General features: G+C 37.2%; 2 protein-coding genes across 4 annotated transcripts; both read right to left on the bottom strand.

Moving 5' to 3' along the window:
* Positions 1 to 1,968: 1,968 nt before the first annotated feature.
* Positions 1,969 to 11,152, bottom strand: prpsap2 (phosphoribosyl pyrophosphate synthetase-associated protein 2). 3 transcript variants are annotated; one of them, XM_084135820.1, is made up of 11 exons: positions 11,059 to 11,152; positions 10,269 to 10,603; positions 9,591 to 9,643; positions 9,160 to 9,226; positions 7,854 to 8,026; positions 7,636 to 7,751; positions 7,194 to 7,249; positions 3,878 to 4,026; positions 3,719 to 3,789; positions 3,491 to 3,637; positions 1,969 to 3,402 (listed from the first exon to the last, which is right to left on the bottom strand). In XM_084135820.1, the coding sequence occupies exons 5-11, from the start codon at positions 8,005 to 8,007 to the stop codon at positions 3,244 to 3,246; spliced, it is 852 nt and encodes a 283-aa protein (XP_083991946.1). In that variant the 5' UTR covers positions 8,008 to 8,026; positions 9,160 to 9,226; positions 9,591 to 9,643; positions 10,269 to 10,603; positions 11,059 to 11,152; the 3' UTR covers positions 1,969 to 3,243. The 3 variants fall into 3 exon arrangements, with proteins under 3 accessions (XP_083991946.1, XP_083991945.1, XP_083991944.1); XM_084135819.1 differs by having other exon boundaries at positions 10,269 to 10,555; positions 11,059 to 11,149; XM_084135818.1 differs by having other exon boundaries at positions 10,395 to 10,555; positions 11,059 to 11,141.
* Positions 11,153 to 11,925: 773 nt separating this feature from the next.
* cln3 (CLN3 lysosomal/endosomal transmembrane protein, battenin) lies at positions 11,926 to 17,995 on the bottom strand. The gene is made up of 15 exons (XM_084135817.1): positions 17,684 to 17,995; positions 17,563 to 17,599; positions 17,392 to 17,488; positions 16,378 to 16,455; positions 16,165 to 16,244; positions 15,798 to 15,883; positions 15,646 to 15,718; positions 14,813 to 14,956; positions 14,560 to 14,720; positions 14,403 to 14,455; positions 13,796 to 13,864; positions 13,632 to 13,687; positions 12,611 to 12,704; positions 12,342 to 12,482; positions 11,926 to 12,249 (listed from the first exon to the last, which is right to left on the bottom strand). The coding sequence occupies exons 1-15, from the start codon at positions 17,730 to 17,732 to the stop codon at positions 12,133 to 12,135; spliced, it is 1,335 nt and encodes a 444-aa protein (XP_083991943.1). The 5' UTR covers positions 17,733 to 17,995; the 3' UTR covers positions 11,926 to 12,132.
* Positions 17,996 to 19,727: the final 1,732 nt, after the last annotated feature.

The following is a 19,727-nucleotide window of genomic DNA, read 5'->3' as shown; positions in this document are numbered from 1 at the left end:
TGTTGTAGCAGATTCAAAGTCTTTCTTGGCTCAGGTCTCAAATAAGTTTCTCAGAGTCGAGGTTCCAGGTCAGAAGAATTAACTTTATTGTACAAACAATAAAGAAGAAGCCGGCTGGCCATCCGGACATCTGAAGTTACAGTATCCAGCACCCATTTTTTATACCTTTTTCATATCATCAAGTCTCCAATGGATACCCTTAAATCTATATTTTCCCCTCTGTCACACCTGGTGACCTTGACACAATTAGACATGTCTTCTCTATTGGTCAAACATCCCAAAACCTCACATAATGGTGTTCTGTTTCATACTGTATTTTGACACTTTGCATTTCTTATGCATACTGGGTATTTTTCCATTCTCTCATCCTTTTCGGACCTATTTTTTCATGCTTGTCATTTTCATTGCATCATGCTTAGACATGAATCAAGGGAAAATTCTCCAACACAAACTAGCCATCAAGATGAATGAATAATACTTTAGGTATTATTCAGACCGGTAACGGGTTTTCATTTAAATATCAGGAAGTATCAAAACTTTTCTCAGTAATTTGCTTTTGTTGACAACTCTTCTCTTTTATGGCAGACTGTGTTACAAAATGTTAAGGTCATAACTCTAGGGACCTTTGCTGGGTAATTTACATGGAAGTTAGATTAGTCAACCAGATATATTTCCAATAAAGTCTACATCAGTTTTATGCTTCCAGAGCAGGCAAATAAGGGCCATATAAGCAGTTAATTTGACAAAGGCCTACTTGAGACGCCATTTCATAAAGAAGAGCCTCACCATACCTCACACCTAACCTAAGAATGCTTAATTGTTCATGATCATAATGTGTTCCTGCCAGTTTAGTAATGGTGCAGTTGCAGTTTGTTTTGCTAACCACAATGTTTTGATTTTCTTAAAGGGATAGTTCAATTAAGTCATCCGAATGTATGTAATTCAATAGGGTTCAAATCAACATTAGACTCTACTGACTTTCATTGTATGGACAAAAAAAAAACACTGGGATATTTTTTCGAATAATCATCTTTTATGTTTTACAGAAGAAGGAAAGTCATACAAGTTTGTAAAACATGAGGGTGAGTGAATAACAGAATTTTTATTTTTTGCTGAACTATCCCTTTGAAGCTAGGTTTGAGCATGCATTTGTAGGCAACTCAAAACTGGTCACTCACTAAATACAAACATAAAGAACAACCGTTTGCTGCCCTGCTTAGTTAAAAATATCTCTATAAGAAGTATTTGCAGGAAAAGAGGAAATATCAGGGTTTTTTACTTCCCTATGAAACTAGCCGCAAGATTACTTGGGTCATACATCTTAAGCTTTGTAGAGCGGTACTTCCCATTACAGACATTTTTGCTGAAGCAGAGTCTTTGCCATATCCATGACAGAAGTATCTTCTGTCCTCAGGGTGCTAGTCATTATGCAAACAGGAACAGTCTTTATCGTCTAGCTCACTGCTGCTTATCTGTGTCATTTAATGAAATTAATAGAACTATAGGGAATCTTCTTCATCCCTTAAGCCCCCATCTTTTAGTTTCCTTTAACAAACAAATCCAAGTTACTACTAGATAAGGGTTCTGCCAGTGCCTACTGAACAGCGAATCAAATTCACCAGCATAATTTATGCATTTGGGAGAGGATTTTCTCCAAATCTGCTTAAAATGCATTCAAGCTATACAGTCTGTGCATAAAATCATGACCTTGGTGTTGCTAGCATACTGTAAAATAATTTGTTTAGGGAGTTCTGTGAAGTGTTGACTGCCCTCTGTTGGCTAATTATATTGGTGAACATTGAAGTAAACTTAGTTTAACCAACTTAAGGCAGATCTCAAAAGCCAGTGAATAGCATAGAGTAGCATGGTACAATAAACTTGAAACTCTAGTTCTGCCAACCTATTTGTCAATCTTATATCAGCTGGCATGAGAAAAGGGTGGATCATTAACTAAACACTGCACACATATGACACTAGATATTCTTTGTTTATTTATTGTCATCAAGTGCTGTAAATAAATACAAAAGCCTTAAATATTGGTTACATAACAAAAACCCTGCATTTCATTTGAAAATGAGAAGTCAAGTTCTTAGAGGCAATATATTTAGAAATTCTGGCCACTATGATCAAACATTTATGAGGCAAAGATGCTTAAAAACAAATAGGCTCTCAAGTTAAAGTTTTAGTAGAAGAATCTAGTGGGGGAGGGGGGCACATTCAATAAAGTACATTAGTTTCCTTGCCTTGTACAAAGTAATTCTTGAATTTAACATCAGCACTACTTAGCATTACCAGACAGAAACACAAAATCTACTAGTGGCCCAATAATTACACAAGTCATGAGGCACTGACACTGATATGTCACACAGCATAGATTTTATATATGGTAACATTTTGTAATTGTTGGCCACAAAGTGGAGTCGTCCATTCTCCAATTATAAAAAAAAGAAAGAATCCAAGACAGAAGATTTACGGCTAAAAAGAACCGAAGAGGTAATTTTAACATCCAGTGGTCCTTCTTTTAAAGGCACACTATGCAAGATTTGTACCTTAATATAACAGCTTCGAAATCATTTCGATGGTAAACGAACTCGTAGTAGGGCGAATCATCCCTATAGCAAAGCAAGGGGGGGGGCGCCGCTGGCAAAACCAGGTTTGAGAGGTGGCGCCCCGCCAAATCTTGCGAGAATCATGACTTGCTTTACGGCACGACGTCACATACACCAACAACATATGAAGCAGCCTCTATGGAAGACACTAGCATGCATTTCAGACGTGAATCATGGCAGAGTCGACAAAGAAAGCGCGGTCGGAAGAGTGCAGAGACGGCTCTGCGTGAGTGGTATTTACGACAGTAACGTTAAATACAAGTACTCCACAGCGACTCTAGGGGTCGCTGTTTGAGAAAAATGGAAACTGCATAGTGTGCCTTTAAATCCAGTACTTCAAAATCATATAAAAGTGCCAACATTTCAGTTCAAGAGGTTGAGTATTCCTGCACTTCAAACCTCTAAACGCTTTGACATCAGCATTTTAGGACACTGAAATCATGTAGCAGAACATCCCGGTTCTTTGAACGTACAATTATTATTTCAAAATATTACACATACAACGAGGTGACGCAGTTATAATGGGCGACAGAAGGAAAAATGGTTAATGATGCAAGCAATAGGGAGAGAAAAAGTCTTGACCTCTGTGCACGTGTTAAGACTGACTGTACATGACTGACTGTACATGACCCTGCTAATCATCCATGCCTATATTACGAAAAAGGTAAGACATGGATTCTCCATTGTGGATGCGGCGAATGGCTTCTGACAGGATCATGCTGATATCCACCGTCTTTATTTTGGGACACTGGAGTTTTTGGATCTCGTGCGGAATGGTGTTGGTGACAACTACCTGTACAGAATGACATCAGAAAGTCAGTTCATGACAACACACTTGTCAGTCTGAACCTCAAATCAAATTAAAATGATGTTATGATGACCTCATCTATGGCGGACTCCTCTATTAGCTGAGGGGCATCTGAGGAGAGGATTCCATGAGTAGCCATGACAAAGATCTTGTAGGCGCCTCTTTCTTTCAGAGTTTCGGCTGCTGCTAGAAAACTGTCGACATCGTCAATGATGTCATCCTAAAACAAAACAAAAAAGGTTAAGAAGAGGGATAAACTTAAAATAGCACCCTGAAGACATTCAAATCATCTTGAACTCACCACTATGATGGCAATTCGTCCACCTACATCTCCCACAACAGTTATTGGGGGTTTTTCTTTGGGAATCAGCACTATGCAAGAACAAAAAAAGACAACAGGGAATAGTCAGGGAAAAAAAGTAAAACAGACTGAGAGAGTTTGCTGAGATGAGATTCTCACATGGGATCTCTAGGCTTGGGTGGATGGCGCCACTGTTTTTGACAGTGGGTGGGGAATGACGTCCATCCACCAGGTCCGATTCTGCATCCTGGGCTTCACCGTGGATCACAGCGATCCCCAGCCGCAATCTTTCAGCAAATGACTGGGCCCTGTAAAAGGACAGACACAGAATTTGTTTTCAACGTTTTTTTCCATGTGGCTCTACTATGCCGTTTTGACACAAACCAAGGAACAAACACGAAAGAAGAAAAAGAGCGAGAAATGCTACTCCAAATCCTGTTAATCGGGTAGGGATAAGCATTTATAACCAAATTGACAGAATTTCAAGACCCCCAGGGAATTTTGCTGAGGCACCCTATAGTGGGCCCGGTCCCCTGCTTGAGAACCAGTGTCTTACACTGTCCTCTTTTTTAAAATACAACTTTGCACCTCACCCTTACTTAAAGGTGGGGTATGTGATTCTCTTTTTTGGCCATTTTTTCAAAATCAATTGAAATCCTATTCCTAACCCACTTACAGCCACTGAATTAGAAGCACTGAAATGAAAATTAAGCAATTTAATCATCTGTGGAACGGGCAGGACTCGAAAAACTCCAGCCAATCATTTCCAAGACCACCTAGAATCATTGGACAGTAAGTGCGTCAATCAAACGGTCGTACCATCCCCCCCTCCCCCCATCCCCCTCGCGCGCGTCCATGTTCTTCGAATGGGTGGAGTCAAAGGAAAGAAGGTAGGACCATTTGAGTTGTGTATTTTCAAAATCTGCCGGCCATTTTGCAAATCACATACCCCACCTTGAAGTTATTTATGAATCATCTATATTTTATATAGATGTTTTGATGTTGTTTGTGAGACAATTTTATATAACCATGTGACACACAATGTTTTTTAATTGAATTTCAGATTTACTTTCAAATTTACAACCAATTTTTTTATCCCGTGGGAGGCATGACTGTAAAAAGAACCAGTATACCAGTTGTGTGCAGAACTAAGAGCCCACCTGCAAAGATGGACCAGACAAGCAACTGCCACTGAGATGATAAGGATGCTAACAGATACCTTACTCCATGTAATAAAGACCTTCTTGTTGTTAACAAACTAGCCATCAAGAAGAATGAATGATACTTTCGGTATTATTCAGACCGGTAACGGGTTTTAATTTAAATATCAGGAAGTATCAAAACTTTTGTTGACAACCCTTCTCTTTTGTGGCAGACTGTAGTGTTACAAAATGTTAAAGGGGTCATATAATGCCATTTTTGTACAAGCTAATATGATTCTTTAGGGTCTAAATTAAAAGTTTGTAATATACTTTAATTCAAAATTCTCATTAGTATTGTAAGAAAACACTAATTTTACCTGGTCAAAAACAGCTCTGTTTTCAGCACGCCGTTTAAGTGCATGTGTATTTAAATGATAATGAGCTTTGCTCACCCCACCCCTCTGTTCTGTGGGGCGTTTTGACACAACACACGTGGAGTGTTACCTTGACAACAGTTGAGGGTAACGTTATATTTTGAAGAATGGCAGCGGGAGTCTCTGAGGACACTGTGCAACCGTATCAATTTGAACCGGAGTCGGAAAACAGGCCGTTTCTGAATGGTTGGCTAACGTAATGTCACTTTGATCTATCTTTGTATGTACTGGCAGGGTAGAGTAGTGAGATACGAACGTTATGTGTTTACTGATGTATACGTTAGTTCATTGATTGACAGATTGATGTTACAGCTAATGGTCATGAAAAACTTTTTTTTCATGTGTGATGTGTGAAATGATTCGCGCAAACATGAAAGCATTGACGTTGTTCGTGGGGAATATTCCCTTCGAAAACAAACTCAGCCACTGCGTCTTCAGCGGTTCGGATTTAGGAACATCAAAATGACTGCTGTGTTCCTTATTACACCCAAGAACAGAACACCACAATCGCTTAGATGCCATTCTGCTCATAGACAGTGCTCCAGCGTATCAACAATGACCGCGCCGGTCCGCGCGGAGTATGATTGACAGCTCGCTCACGAGCAAGGGCGGGTCTGATACTTTCGGGTCTGTGTTGAAATGCTGCTGTCAATCAACAATCGTGGGAGGGGGCGTCGATTTTGTGACGTCACAAAATCGAACGGCTTGATTTGAGAGAGGGTCAAACATATAAGGAGATTAAAAAAAAAACACTGGATGGATTTTTATCATTTTATGATGGTTGTGTACAGGCACTGCCAATGCCTGTACAATGGGGGCAGTCATGGCCTAGTGGTTAGGGAGTTGGACTGGTAACCCAAAGGTTGCTGGTTCGATTCCAGATCCGGTGGGAAATGACTGAGGTGCCCTTGAGCAAGGCACCTAACCCCTAATCGCTCCCCGGGCGCCACACAAAGGCTGCCCGCTGCTCTGGGTGTGTGTATCCACGTTTGCAGTGTGTGTGTGTTAACTACTCACTACTCTGCTCCTAATGTGTGTGCATTAACTTGGATGGGTTAAATGCAGAGGTCAAATTCCAAGTATGGGTTACCATACTTGGCCGTCACGTGTCACTTTCACTTTCACTTTCAACACACATTTCAGTACAATCAATTTGTAAAAGTGCATGTACCATTATATGAGGTCGTTTAAGGTCATAACTCTAAAAACGCCTTTAAGGTCATAACTCTAGGGAAGCTCTGGAAGTTTTTTTTACATGGAATAAGTCATCCAGATATATTTCCAATAAAGTCTTAAAATCAGTTTTATGCTTCCAGAGCAGGCAAATAAGGGCCATATAAGCAGTTAATTTGACAAAGGCCTACTTGAGATGCCATTTTATAAAGAAGAGCCTCACCATACCTCACACACCTAACCTAAGAATGCTTATAATTGTTCATGATCATAATGTGTTCCTACCAGTTTAGTAATGGTCCAGTTGCAGTTTGTTTTGCTAACCACAATGTTTTGATTTTCTTCAAGGGATAGTTCAATTAAGTCATCCGAATGTATGTAATTCAATAGGGTCCAAATCAACATTGGACTCTACTGACTTTCATTGTATGGACAAAAAAACACAGGAATTGAAATACTGACACACTTGGATGCATTTGAAAGCACACGTCATCATCTTTCATTACCTTAACATCATGTTTGCACAGCGCCACCCAATGCATACAGTTGCATCAGTGAGATTTAAGTGAGGGATTTGGTGGGAAGGTAATATTATTTAATATTATAATCTTACTAGCTGGTCTAGAACAAATACTTGACTAGTCAATTACTCCTGCAAGTCTCTATTTCAAAGGCCTGTGGATCTTTCATATGACATGACACCGCAAAAGTAAGATATGACTTTACCTTTTGGCTGCTGCTGGAGATTTGGCCACAATTACAGCATTTCTGTAGTCAGGAATCTGAATGCAGAGGCAAAGTAAGAAAAAAAAAACTATTTAAAAATTTAAAAGGAAAGGCAGACATACACACACATATATTATGCATTCTCATACAGCCAACGTTCATTATTAACAATTGGCAGATGACCTTCCATCTGAGCAAGAGAGAAAATTTATCATGAATAAATGAATGCATAAGCTTGAGTGGAGAAATTTATCCTGAGAAAATTCAGCGTCTGATAGATCCGGTTTCTGTCCTGCTTTCTATTTATTAGCAACATAACATGGACTGACTTATTATTCAAACTGAAGGCTTTGACAGGACAAACGGGAAGAACAACTACAGTATCTACAGGAATCTCAGATCTCATGGATGGCATCCAGACAAGCGTTAAGCAAGGACCTACTTCTTCCTGTATGTACTGTAGCAGGAACGGCGAGGCCCGGAGATTGTCCACTGGAATGTTGAAGAAACCCTGAATTTCCTTTTGATGCAAATCCATAGTAATGAGATGAGTCAGACCTGCCCAAAGCCACATTGGACAGAGTTAGAAGACTATAATTGCCCAGTTTCCTTATAAACCACAAATGAAGGGACAGTTTAGTCTCAGATGGACTCATTTACCTGCTTTACACATCATTGAGGCAAGTAGTTTAGAAACGATTGAGCCTCTCTTCCTCATTTTGCACTGTTTGCTATAGGGGAAATAGGGAATGACGCCGATGATGTTCCGAGCACAGGACGTCCTGCAGGCGTACACCATAATGAGCAGCTCCATGATGGTGGTGTTAACATCTCTGCAGATAGGGAAGGAAGGAAGGTTTCAAAGACTGAGATTTAAGAAAACTAATTTGCATACATGGAGATTTGTATATGTAACATCAGTATCAATGTCAAAGTGAGGTGAAAAATAATTTGCATGAATCTGCATAATGCTACACACTAGCTGCAGGAGGTTTGAGTTGTCAAAACATGGCTCTAGATAAAAAAAAAAAACTAGATTGGAGATTAAAAATAAATAAATGAAGTTGATTATGGTTCTAATCTCACTGAAAAAAATCCCCATTTAGTCAACTCTTCTTTTGACTTCATGTTAAACCATTAAAGCTACACCAAAGTACTTTTCCTCTTCGGTCCCCCTACAGGTTGGAAGTGTAATTGTTCATTACCGCTGTCGTAAATAATTTAGCCTACCGCAGCCTACCGTCGCTATTTGTTTATCCAGCACCGGCTTTGGAAATAACGATGTCCACAGACAAGGTAGAGAAATGATTATTAATTACAAGTCCAGTAGCAACAAAGCCAAGTGACCATCAGTCTTACATCTTGTAGCCTCATTCAGCTCTCGCCAACGAGTGTAAGCCGGTCCAATGTTCACTCTAGGTCGAGCTCTTTCTCTATCATGCTCGCGTTTTCTTTTCTTCGCCTCCTCCGACATCATACCCTTCCTTTTATCTGCAGACTCCGTCATGATGACAATTCAAAAGCTACCTGGCTGCTAGGTATCTTCATTTATATGTACCAGCCGAGTACGCTCCACCCAGAGCCTTGCTCCACCTATCGGCTATTGTAACGCTTGCCGTAAAGCAAGTCATATTTGTAGTTTCTTATGTCTCATTCGAACTACAGATCCGCTACCCGATCTGACAAACTTGCATAGTGCGGTTAGAGCCGATAGAGGGCCGCAAAGCGAATGCAGAAGTGCCGTTCACCCTGTTACGGGTTGGTGAACCACTGAAACGATTTTGGAAACATTATTTTAAGGTACAAAAGAATCTTTGGTGTTGCTTTAACATTTTAAATACTAATAGCAATACATTCTTGTAAAAAAATGTTTTTAAATAAATATATATATATATAAACAAAATTAGAGTGTCGTTACATGATGAAAAAATGATTGCCTCCTACTGTTGTGTTTAAGGTTTCTTACTTGGACACGGTCTGAATGATGAAAACATCTTTGCTGCGCACAGACTCTTCGATTTGGACCCGTGTTTCTGTGGGAAAAGAAATGTTACTTTCTTTTTATTTTCTTAGGTCCACAATACATTTTTTTTACTTCACACAAACAGACTAGCTATTTAAAAGATTTGACTGTGGAGGGAATGCTGGGAGAATTTCACCACAGTGTCTGCATGTGGGAGTGTAAGCGTATCTCCATTTCACAATACACAAGCATGAACCAAAACAAAGACTGTCAGATGAATTAGCCAATGGTAGCTCAGATCCCTGCTCTGTTTTGTCTACTCTCTCCAGTATGGCACGCAAAGAATGAACAACCACTACAGCTACAGCCACCGCTAGTGTAGATTAAAAAAAGCAGATATTTAATAGAAAGTTGAGCAGAAAACAGGCCTTCACCTCTGTTAGCCTCCTGATAGACCTGCACCTTCCCAAGTTCCACACCCAACCGCCTGTGCAAGAACAAATGTTTAGTGGAATATGAAGCAAAATAACAACTTAAACGGAAACACACAGCAGAAATCATCCGTATTTGACATTTAATTTACAAGATGTAAATCTCAGTTAGACTAGAAAGACCCATAGTTAAAATGTTAACATAACTAATGATGTTTATTCATTGCATGGAGGTTTATATTTATTAAATGTGAGCCTTTGTGAGATTCATCCAGACATACACTACTATTCAAAAGTTTGGGGTCTGTATTTTTGTAATGTAAAAAAAAAAAATGCTTATGCTCACCAAAGCTGCATTTTTTTTAAATCAAAAATCTGATATGCTAATTTAATTTGGTGCTCAAGAAACATAATTATAAATGTTAGAACGTTTATAAAAGTGAACACAGTTGTCTTTGATGAATAGAACAGCATTTATTTAGAACATAAATCTTTTGTAACATCACTAATGACTTTACTGTCACTTTCTGTGATTAATTTAATGCATCCTTGCTAAATACAAGTATTAAAAAAAGAAAGAAAAAATACTGACCCTCAAACCTTTGAAAGATAGTGTATTTTAAAATAGAAAAATACACCTCTTAGTAAAAAAAAAATATGGTACTAAAATTTGGTACTAACCATTGGTACTCAAAAGAATACAGTTGTTCCAGCTCAGATCTGCTGTTGGAGAATGAATGTCTTACCACTTTTCCTAACTACCCAATATAACTGGCATGTTATAATGGACCTCCAGTGGCAACTTACTCGGCTATCCTCCTGGCCAGCTCTCTGCTGGAGGGGTTGGAGTTGGCCGTGAAGATGACCAGACCTCCTTTGGCGGCACTCATGTCCTGTGGTTGTCTGGTGTCTACCTCTAGGGACTCAGGCAGTGGCTCCCTGGGCACCCAGGCACTGCTGAGCCCTTCCTATCAACAGGACCACAGGCACACTGTTAGTTTAACACCAGACATTTCCTGCAAGAACAAAGGTAAGATGGCATGTTTACACACACGAATCAACCCAGACTCGATGAGAAATGTGCACACACACACATGGATGACTAACTACTGACACATAATTACAGCAGACGGGGGACTTCTGACTGAGTCTGCGCGATGGTGGTGAATCACGGTTCGTGACAGGATCACCAACAGACCCTCATCGAGTCGGGCATGTCATGACAATACAGTATGAATTAATAACGCGACATCCACATTGCAATGAGTCCAAACTTATACAAAAACAAAATGATTATGCCAAAAGAGTTTGCTAAGTTCACTCATTCATTATGCTGCTAAGCTAGCAAGACCTTTATGTCTTTTTAGGATAAGAAAGATACACATTAATTTACAGAAATTAATATTAGCGTATCATGATTTGTTGTGGGTTTGATTTAGCAAACCAAAAAAAAAAAATTGACATATCTCACCAGTTTTGATCTTTTAATCGATCCCTCCGCCTGGTTTACTGTATCATTTGCAACAATGTGAACATTGCTACCTTCGAGAAATATCCAAGATGGCAGCTATTACGCACAGATTTCCAAAATAAAAGTCATTTGTTTACTTTTTTGTATGTATATATATATATATATATAAAACTGGTCACCATTTTTATTCACATTTTTGCTTTTTTTTCTCCTCCAGTTTTATCATGTTGTGTACAAAAGTCCATGTATTGTGTCAATAAATATGAGGTTGTAAAACTGCATTCATAAGAGTTGTTCAAAATAGTTGGCATGTTTTTTTTGTGGAATAAACATTTCAGTCAGTGGTTGTTAATTTTCATCCCTTGTGAAAAATAAATTAACTTCCCCATACATTTAAAAAAAAAAAAACTTATTACTGAAATAATATACTTAAAATAGTGATTTTTTTATATAAACTTAGGTACATATTTATGTGTAATTTCCAAATGACTTCTATTGTCAACACTATTAAAGTATACTGTCAACTCAGAGCACACAGACTTCCCTTTACGGCTGCAACTCTGTACTACCATCTAGTGCCTGGTTACTTTTCCATTGCTCAATTGTTGCATGAAGTTAAATTGAAACATCACATGACACTGGCAGGGAATGGGAAATGAAAGCAATGATTCTTAAGAAAGCAACACATTGACGCCAAGTCTGCAGACGTTTGCTTCATAAGTTCAATAGCAAAACCAAGGATGAGGACCAGCAACCGTCACCATTAGCCACAAAAAGAGAAATGAAAATGCTTTATAAATGGAGGCAGTAACATTTCAGGGACTAGTGGGTGATTTTCCAATAGGGGTCATTAGAGCAACACACAGGTACCTCAAGCAAAATATTTTAATACTTAAAAGAATACTTTTAGGAAACATTACACATTTGATTCCAGGATTTTTAGTTACAAAGAAATATTCATTTAAATAATACCATATTAGTCCAAAGTTTAATGGAATGCACTGTTTTTTTTATTGAGATGTTAAGAGGATTTTTCAATGTCTTTATATTTCACATACACACATTTTCATTGACTCATAAAGAGCAGAAATACTGGTGAACGGGGAAGGAGACAGCTGTAGAGAGAGCGATTCCCAGACTGTCCCCCACGCTTGCTGCAGCCATGGCAAACTCTCTCTCACGCTCAGCGGTCTGTCCAGAAACACAGCGTAAGAGGAATGCTTTAGAGACCATTGACTGATACATGCTGATCTAATCAAATGGTTCGAATGAAGTTCACATACCTCCTCATGGATGAAATGGAAGGTATTCACATAGGCTGCTCCTCCCAACAGACCCTCATAGAGGACAATAATAAAGACCACCCATGGGTAATGCAAGAACTGGTAATATACAGCAAAACCCAACACAACAGCGTTCACACACTGAAAGAGAAAGAGTAGTCGGTGTCATGAGGAGTTTTAAATATGTTTTCTATTGTCTTGCATTTACTGTTGCATATATATGTATGTCTAAGTTGATGTACTGCTGTGTCTTGTGCACCAGATCTCACCTGTAGGAGAGACATAAGGAAAATTTTCCTGATTTTAAAACAGAAGAGAGATGTGCGGGAGACAAACACACCAATCTGGTAAATTGTCTGATACCTGCAGAGGAGAGATAATGATGCGCATTGAGCATTTGCTGGTATTCAAACGGAATGAAACAACATCAAAACAAAAACACAACTTATAATGTTTGAGGCGGAAGAACCAAAGTCTCCAAATTAAGTGGATTTGGGATGTTCTCTTAAAAGGATACTTCACCCCAAAATGAGAATTTCTTTCATCATATATTCACCCCTTATGTCGAAAATGTGACAACTACATTTTTTTTTATGATGTCTACATTATTAGGGCACAATGGAAGAATCGTACCTTATTTTATTTTATCATAATTTCAGTAAGTTTATTATTTAATCAAACAATCTTTGTGTATCTATATTTTATTATTTTCTTTCTTGTCTATTTGTTTTTGTTTTTTTTAATCTTTTAATGCCTTTGCAAAGCTTGGTTGAATACTTTTTTTAAATAAATCAATTAATGCTTTTATTATTTAATGCTTTTAAATGCTTTTATTCAGCAAGGACTCATTAAATTGTTTAAAAGTCTCCGTAAAGACATTTATAATGTTACAAAATATGTCAATTTCAAATAAATACTGTTTCTTTTAACTTTCTATTCATCAAAGAATCCTGAAAACTATGTATCATGGTTTACACAGAGAAAAAAAAGTCAACATTGATGATAATAATATGAAATGTTTTTTGAGCATCAAATCATCATACTAAATAGATTTTTTGAAGGATCATGTGACACTGAAGACTGGAGAAAAGATGCTGAAAATTCAGCTCAGGAATAAATTACAGTTCAAAATATATTGTAAAATATATTAAAACAGAAAACATTTAAATTGTAGTAACATTTCTCAACATTATTGTTTTCACTGTTTAAAAAAAATCAAACTAAAGCAGTTCCGACCCCAATTTTTGAACGGTAAGTCATGAAATTAAAGAGATTTGTCATGTGTCCTACCAGCGATATTGTTCTGCGTGTGAGAGAGGAGAGTCAGGAAAGTAGAGCAGCTCCAACTAATGAGAGAGATTAATAAATATATAGTGATATTTAGAGATCACAGGTAGTTTTACTGGTGTCTTACTCTTTTTGACTTGTCTGTGACTGTTACAGAAAACACTCACCAGTCCCTGGTTAATGAAATACTCAGCGAAGTAAACCACACTAAGAGGAATAATAAACTTCAGCAGGCCCTGAAAGAGATCATATGGGTAAGAACAAACACTAAAATAAAAGACTCAAAGAGGAAGTGCATTTCCTGACTTCAGCACAACAAGGTGAAAACTAAACAAAAATAAACACACACACAAACTGCTATCCTACATGACACACACAAGCTATGCTCACACTTTAAATGTAATGTTTTTTTTAAATGTAACCCCAAAAGAAATAAACAGCATTTCTGATGTTCAGTGGCCTTGAACAAAAATGCAAATAAAGACAGAGATCCCATGACTAACTGAAAATTACAAACTGTATCTCAGTAATTCTAAACTATTATAGGAATTTGATTTTTTTTTTTTTTTGGGTGGGGGGGGGGGGAATAATCATGAGACAAATGTGCCGATATGCTAAAAAAAACGGTAATAAAAATGCAGCACTGTATCCATCCTTATGAGTGTCAGTATAAAATTCAAGGTCTGTGAATAAATAAATCATATAAAAAAAATCATGCAAAAATGACTTAAACACCAAACTGAGGCTCATATAGATGCACACAGCAGGCCTAACCTTAAAAACGTATATTTGGTCAGTGAAGGTTAGGGGTCCGATGTGATTGTCCTCTGTCAGAAGGAAGAGTACAGTTATTTGAATGGACAATCAAATACATAACCATGAGAATGAAAAGTTGCAACAATACAAGCAACCAGTTCCTAAATGTACACACCTTGTTCTTCCTGAGATGGCTCAGAGTCCTCATCAGTATCAGTCTCTTCCTCAATTAAAGGGCGTCCCTCCCTGGAGTTCACCGTTCTGAAATAACTGTGACCAACATTGTGCCGTCTCCACTGTGGGAACGAGGGTGGGAACACCAGGAGGAAGAAATAGCTGGGGGAAAAAATCATGAGAGAAAAAGATATGTTTATGCAATCGATTTGGTCAACAGGTTCAACCAATAGAGTTGAGAAAGTTATTCTGACCTAACAGCCAAAATAACAGGGACAACCAGCATGATCCATAACGTAACTTGGGGGGTCAGACCAGCCTGTGTAAATGCTGAGTAGAGGAAAGCTCCAGCTACTCCTGCTGCCCCCGTGCCGGACCCCCAGCCACTTAACACATCCCTTAAAGAGACAGAAACATAAACAGCTAGTAAAACTGAGATCAGTGAGTATGGCTATGCTCGGAATAGAACACTAACATATCATTCATACTTTTTCTGTAATATGCAGTCATTACACTACCATTCAAAAGTTTGGGGTCGGTAAGATTTTTAAATGTTTTTTAAAGTCTCTTATGTTCACCAAGTCTGCATTTATTTGACCAAAAAACATAGTTCAAGCAGCAATATTGTGAAATAATAGTACAATTTAAAATAACTGTTCTCTATTTGACTATATTTTAAAATGTAAATTATTCCTGTGATGCAAATTTGTTTACAAAGTTTTGCAGAAGCCAATTTTTTTTTTTTTTTTGAGAATCCTGTGCATAGTATGCTAATTTCTGCATGCATAGAATACCCAGATATTATAACCAACTAAGTTTCACAAACTGTGCAGCACACTAGATGCAATATCTCACAATGCAATGTACTCAGCATTGTTGGCTCTTATTGGATCAAAACTGCATAATAACTGCTGTTACTACCACAGATAATACCTGAACATTCACAAAATGAAATTACCAAAAGACTAACATAATACGGTTATATTAATATGAATAATGGTTACTTTAACAGCAAAAATAGTGCATACTGAAAAAAATATCCCAATACAGAACAGTTTGTATGAATGAATGGGTGTCTAGGCGCTACCTGCTGAAAAACACAGAGAGGGAGAGGAAGGAAAGCTCCCCCAATCCTGAACTAATACTGGCAAAGACGACACCTGAGGAAGGATTCAGAGGTTCATCATCACGGCACTTATCAGATCTCATTAATCCAATACAAGAGGACATGCTCATTACCAGTTATGCTCATCGATACAGTTGAAGAAAATGACACCATCAGGAAGCTGACTACCGCCGTAAAGAAACACACCAAAACACGGAAACTGTTCGTAATAAAAGTGAAAGAAAATAACATATTAATTAACAATTAAAGGGATAATTCCTTTTTGTCTTTCACAGAACTATCCCTTTAGCAGAAAAAACACTGTGCAGGGCTACAATCAAATCAAATTCATCCTTTTAACTTGATTTCTCACACTATTGCACACTATCCATCTCTTATCACAGTCTTACATTACATAATTTCAACATCTACGCAGCTAAACCTGTCTGAAGATGCTGACGGTTGTTAGACATAAAATAAATAAGTGCTTGTCAACTTTACCCATAAGGCACTTTGTGTATATAGAAAGGTGCTGTGAATTTGATTATGAGGGTGGGTAAGATGTCAGCCAACAGCACAGCCTAGAAACAGAAATAAAACAGTGTCACTCCCTGAACAAATATTTAAAAATAAACTTAACTCCCTAGACAACATGAGGGACACGTTTGAACGGTTGAAACAAGATATGACGGAGATAAAGAAAGACAGACGTACCGCAGTAGACACAGGATTGCAGTCAAAGCGGTTGCTGCTGTTCTCGATCTCTATGTTAGTCCCATTTGGAGCTGGAGTCTAGTGCAAGAACAAAATAAAATAAAAAACAAGAAAACATGAGTAATCAAACCTTGTGGAAAAAGTACACTTTAGCATACATTAAAAAGAGTACATAATTGACATAATATACTTTAAAAGAATATATTAAGTCTGAACTGAACGTAATGTTTTCGGAAATTCTATTATAGTTTAAATTCATAATAAATAAAATTAGTTAAAATTAAGAGTGTAGGACTTAAGTACATCTTTATCCCCCAGTTTCACAGACAAGGCTTAAGCTAGTCCCAGACTAAAATGCATGTTTGAGCTATTTCAACTGAAAGAAACTCACACTGGTATATCTTAAAATATGTCAATGCCATTGGTTTGTCTCAAGATGCACAGCAGTAATGTTTCTTTTCTAAGGCACATTTATTAAAGCTACTTAAATGTCCTAATTGAACTATGGCCTAATCCTGGCTTAATCTAAGCCTTGTCTGTGAAACCAGGCCTATGCAATTTCATAATTACTTCTATTGTCTTTGAAATATGACTGAAGTGTACTGCTGAATACAGATAAGCATTAATGGTAAACTAAAACATAATGTCATGTATTTAAATATATTTGTAATTACACATTTGTAATGATTAAGCTGCAATTTAGTACATTTAAAATATATCTACTTTAAATATTTAGTATGTTAGTCAATACTTTAAAATAATAAGTGTACTTCTTAAAAGCATGCCTAAAGAATATTGAAATATGATTTAAAATTTGACTATTACAAAGTGCACTTTTTAAAAGTATACTTACGTTTGTTAATATATATATATATAATTTTTTTTTTTTTTTTTTTTCAAAGTACTCATGCACATTCAAAACAATTAAGCACAATTCTTTTTCACAAGGGAAGGATGGAGTTGTGGCAACTGTTTATAGCAATATAACATATCCAAATTTCAGAAATATCTTACAGGTGTTGTTGTGTTTTGAGATTCCTGTTTTTGTAAGATGTCATGTGCTGCACTCAGCATCACCACATATGCAAAGTTATTGCAAAGTCCCAGTAACCTAGATAGAGATAATGAAGATTAGTTTACATATTGCGTATCACTTTAAGCAAAGTTTGCAGAAGATTCACTTACCAAAACCCAATACAAATTCTCCAGCGCTGAAAACGACCTATACAGAAAAAAATACACACGGCAGGATAAAAAAATCATATAAATCATAAAATACTGTTAAAGTGTCATTAGAGCATCCTACCTTCAGTGTGAGCTGTAATGACAGGGTCAGAGTTTAATGCTCGATCCATTGCGACTTTTCGCACTGAAAAACTCACATACAGAAAACTACTTCTCTAGCTGAGAGTTCAACTGCAGACATCAATACACATTACATATTCATAACAACGGTGTATCTGAATGACCATAGCTCATTTGCAGCGGCGTAATGTTAGATAAACAGACAGACGCGAATCCACTGTCTTCCACTTTCATTACCTCAAATTATGACAAGCGACAGCAATAATCACAACCATAGACAGTATGCACAAGGGTGCTACACAGAAATAGATCCGACCGAGCGCAATGCTGCGAGGAGTAAACAGTTCCCACCGACTGCAGTGACTGTTTTCAGTGCACAATATATCTATTCTGAGTTTTCATTTCATTGTTTTTATTCATTTTGAGGAATACTGAATCTGTTGTTGTACTCAGATGATCAAATACTCACATTTAGTCTAGAACTAGGCTGAAATAAGCATCAAGTTTACACACAAAACCTCTGTATGTTCCTTCCAATTTCTCAACATGAGGACAAGAGAGGTGTCAGTCAATAAATGGGAAAACAAAGTAACTTGTGTTGCTTATTTGAAAAATTAACTAAGATATTTTGTTGTAAATGTAAAAGTACTGCATTTTAATGTAATGTATTGCATAAAAAGTAATGCATTTTAATGCAGTAATGTAAAATGTAAAAGTAATGCAGTAATGTAAAAAGTAATGCATTTTAATTTTAATTTAAGTACTAATGCCTAACTCCTAATCTCTCCCAGGGCACCGCAGTGAATGGCTGTCCACTGCTCCGTGTGTGTGTGTGTGTGTGTGTGTGTGTGTGTGTGTACACTAACTTTGATAGGTTAAATGCAGAGGACAAAATCAGAGTATGGGTTAACATACTTTGACTTCACTTCACTATGTTTTATTGCCTTTTTGCATTAACTGACCAAAATCTAGAAAACAATGCTGTGAGGGTGTTACTAATACAACAACTGAGAAAATAACTGAAAAAATCATTGTTTCTTCTGACAGTTGTAATCAGTTTCTGTATATGTTTTCCCCTCTTTTGGAAAGTTTTGGATTATTTTTTACTATCATGGATTATTTTTCTTTTGGAAAAAAAATGGGAATGAAAAAATCACATTATCAGTAGCCTTCCATTAACCACTAGAGTTTTACTATTCACAGTACTAAAAGAATATGTGTACCATTTGAACAAGTATTTAACATTTTAGTTACCAAACCCACGAGTCAACACTTCTGCCATTCTCCATTATCAGGACATCATTGGCATATCACTCTCTCCCTCTACTGGTCAGTCTTCATAAATGCATCAAAAACTAAACTGCAGGACAGGGGCCTGTTTCAGAAAGAAGGTTAAGTGAAAACTCTGAGTATGTTAACCCTGAAATGAGGGAAACTCTGGGTTTTCTGTTTCAGAATGGGAGGTATGTCAAACCTGAGAAAGCAGAGTAAGTCAAGCCCGTTTCTGAAAGAGAGGTAACTTATACTCAGAGTCAGTTACCATGGTAAACCTAACCTGGTCGGGAGCAGGTTTTCTTCGGTAAACCCAGAGTTTCTTTCAGTCTCCTCCCCTTTTTTAAAGAGGAAGTGGTGTTTATGTAATATAGTGGTGAACACCTCATTCATTCTTTCAGTAAATTTTTATTAATAAAATTAATATTTTATTAATAAATAAAATATTTCTATTTTTACAGCAGTTTTTTTTTCTATTTTTTTTAATAAGATGAAGTCTATATAACTCCTTAACTGGCAACTGAAAATACAGTAGTAGATTAGAGTTACATAATGTAGTTCTAAACAAATTCTACAAAATTAAACTGTGGCATTTACTGAAAATCACTGAACTGTGTTAATCTGTGCAAAAGAAGTTGATGGACTGTCCTCTTGCTGTTCTTCCACACTCTGGGGGGGGGATAAGAATACCCGTTTATACTTAGATTTAAACTTGGATTCTCAATTTTAATGTGTAGATTGTTTGATGTGTAGACACATAATGTTAACATTAC

Source organism: Abramis brama (genome assembly GCF_963993115.1).
Source record: "Abramis brama genome assembly, chromosome: 1".
Taxonomy (NCBI): domain Eukaryota; kingdom Metazoa; phylum Chordata; class Actinopteri; order Cypriniformes; family Leuciscidae; genus Abramis; species Abramis brama.
This window is presented reverse-complemented; position numbering and strand designations above follow the sequence as displayed.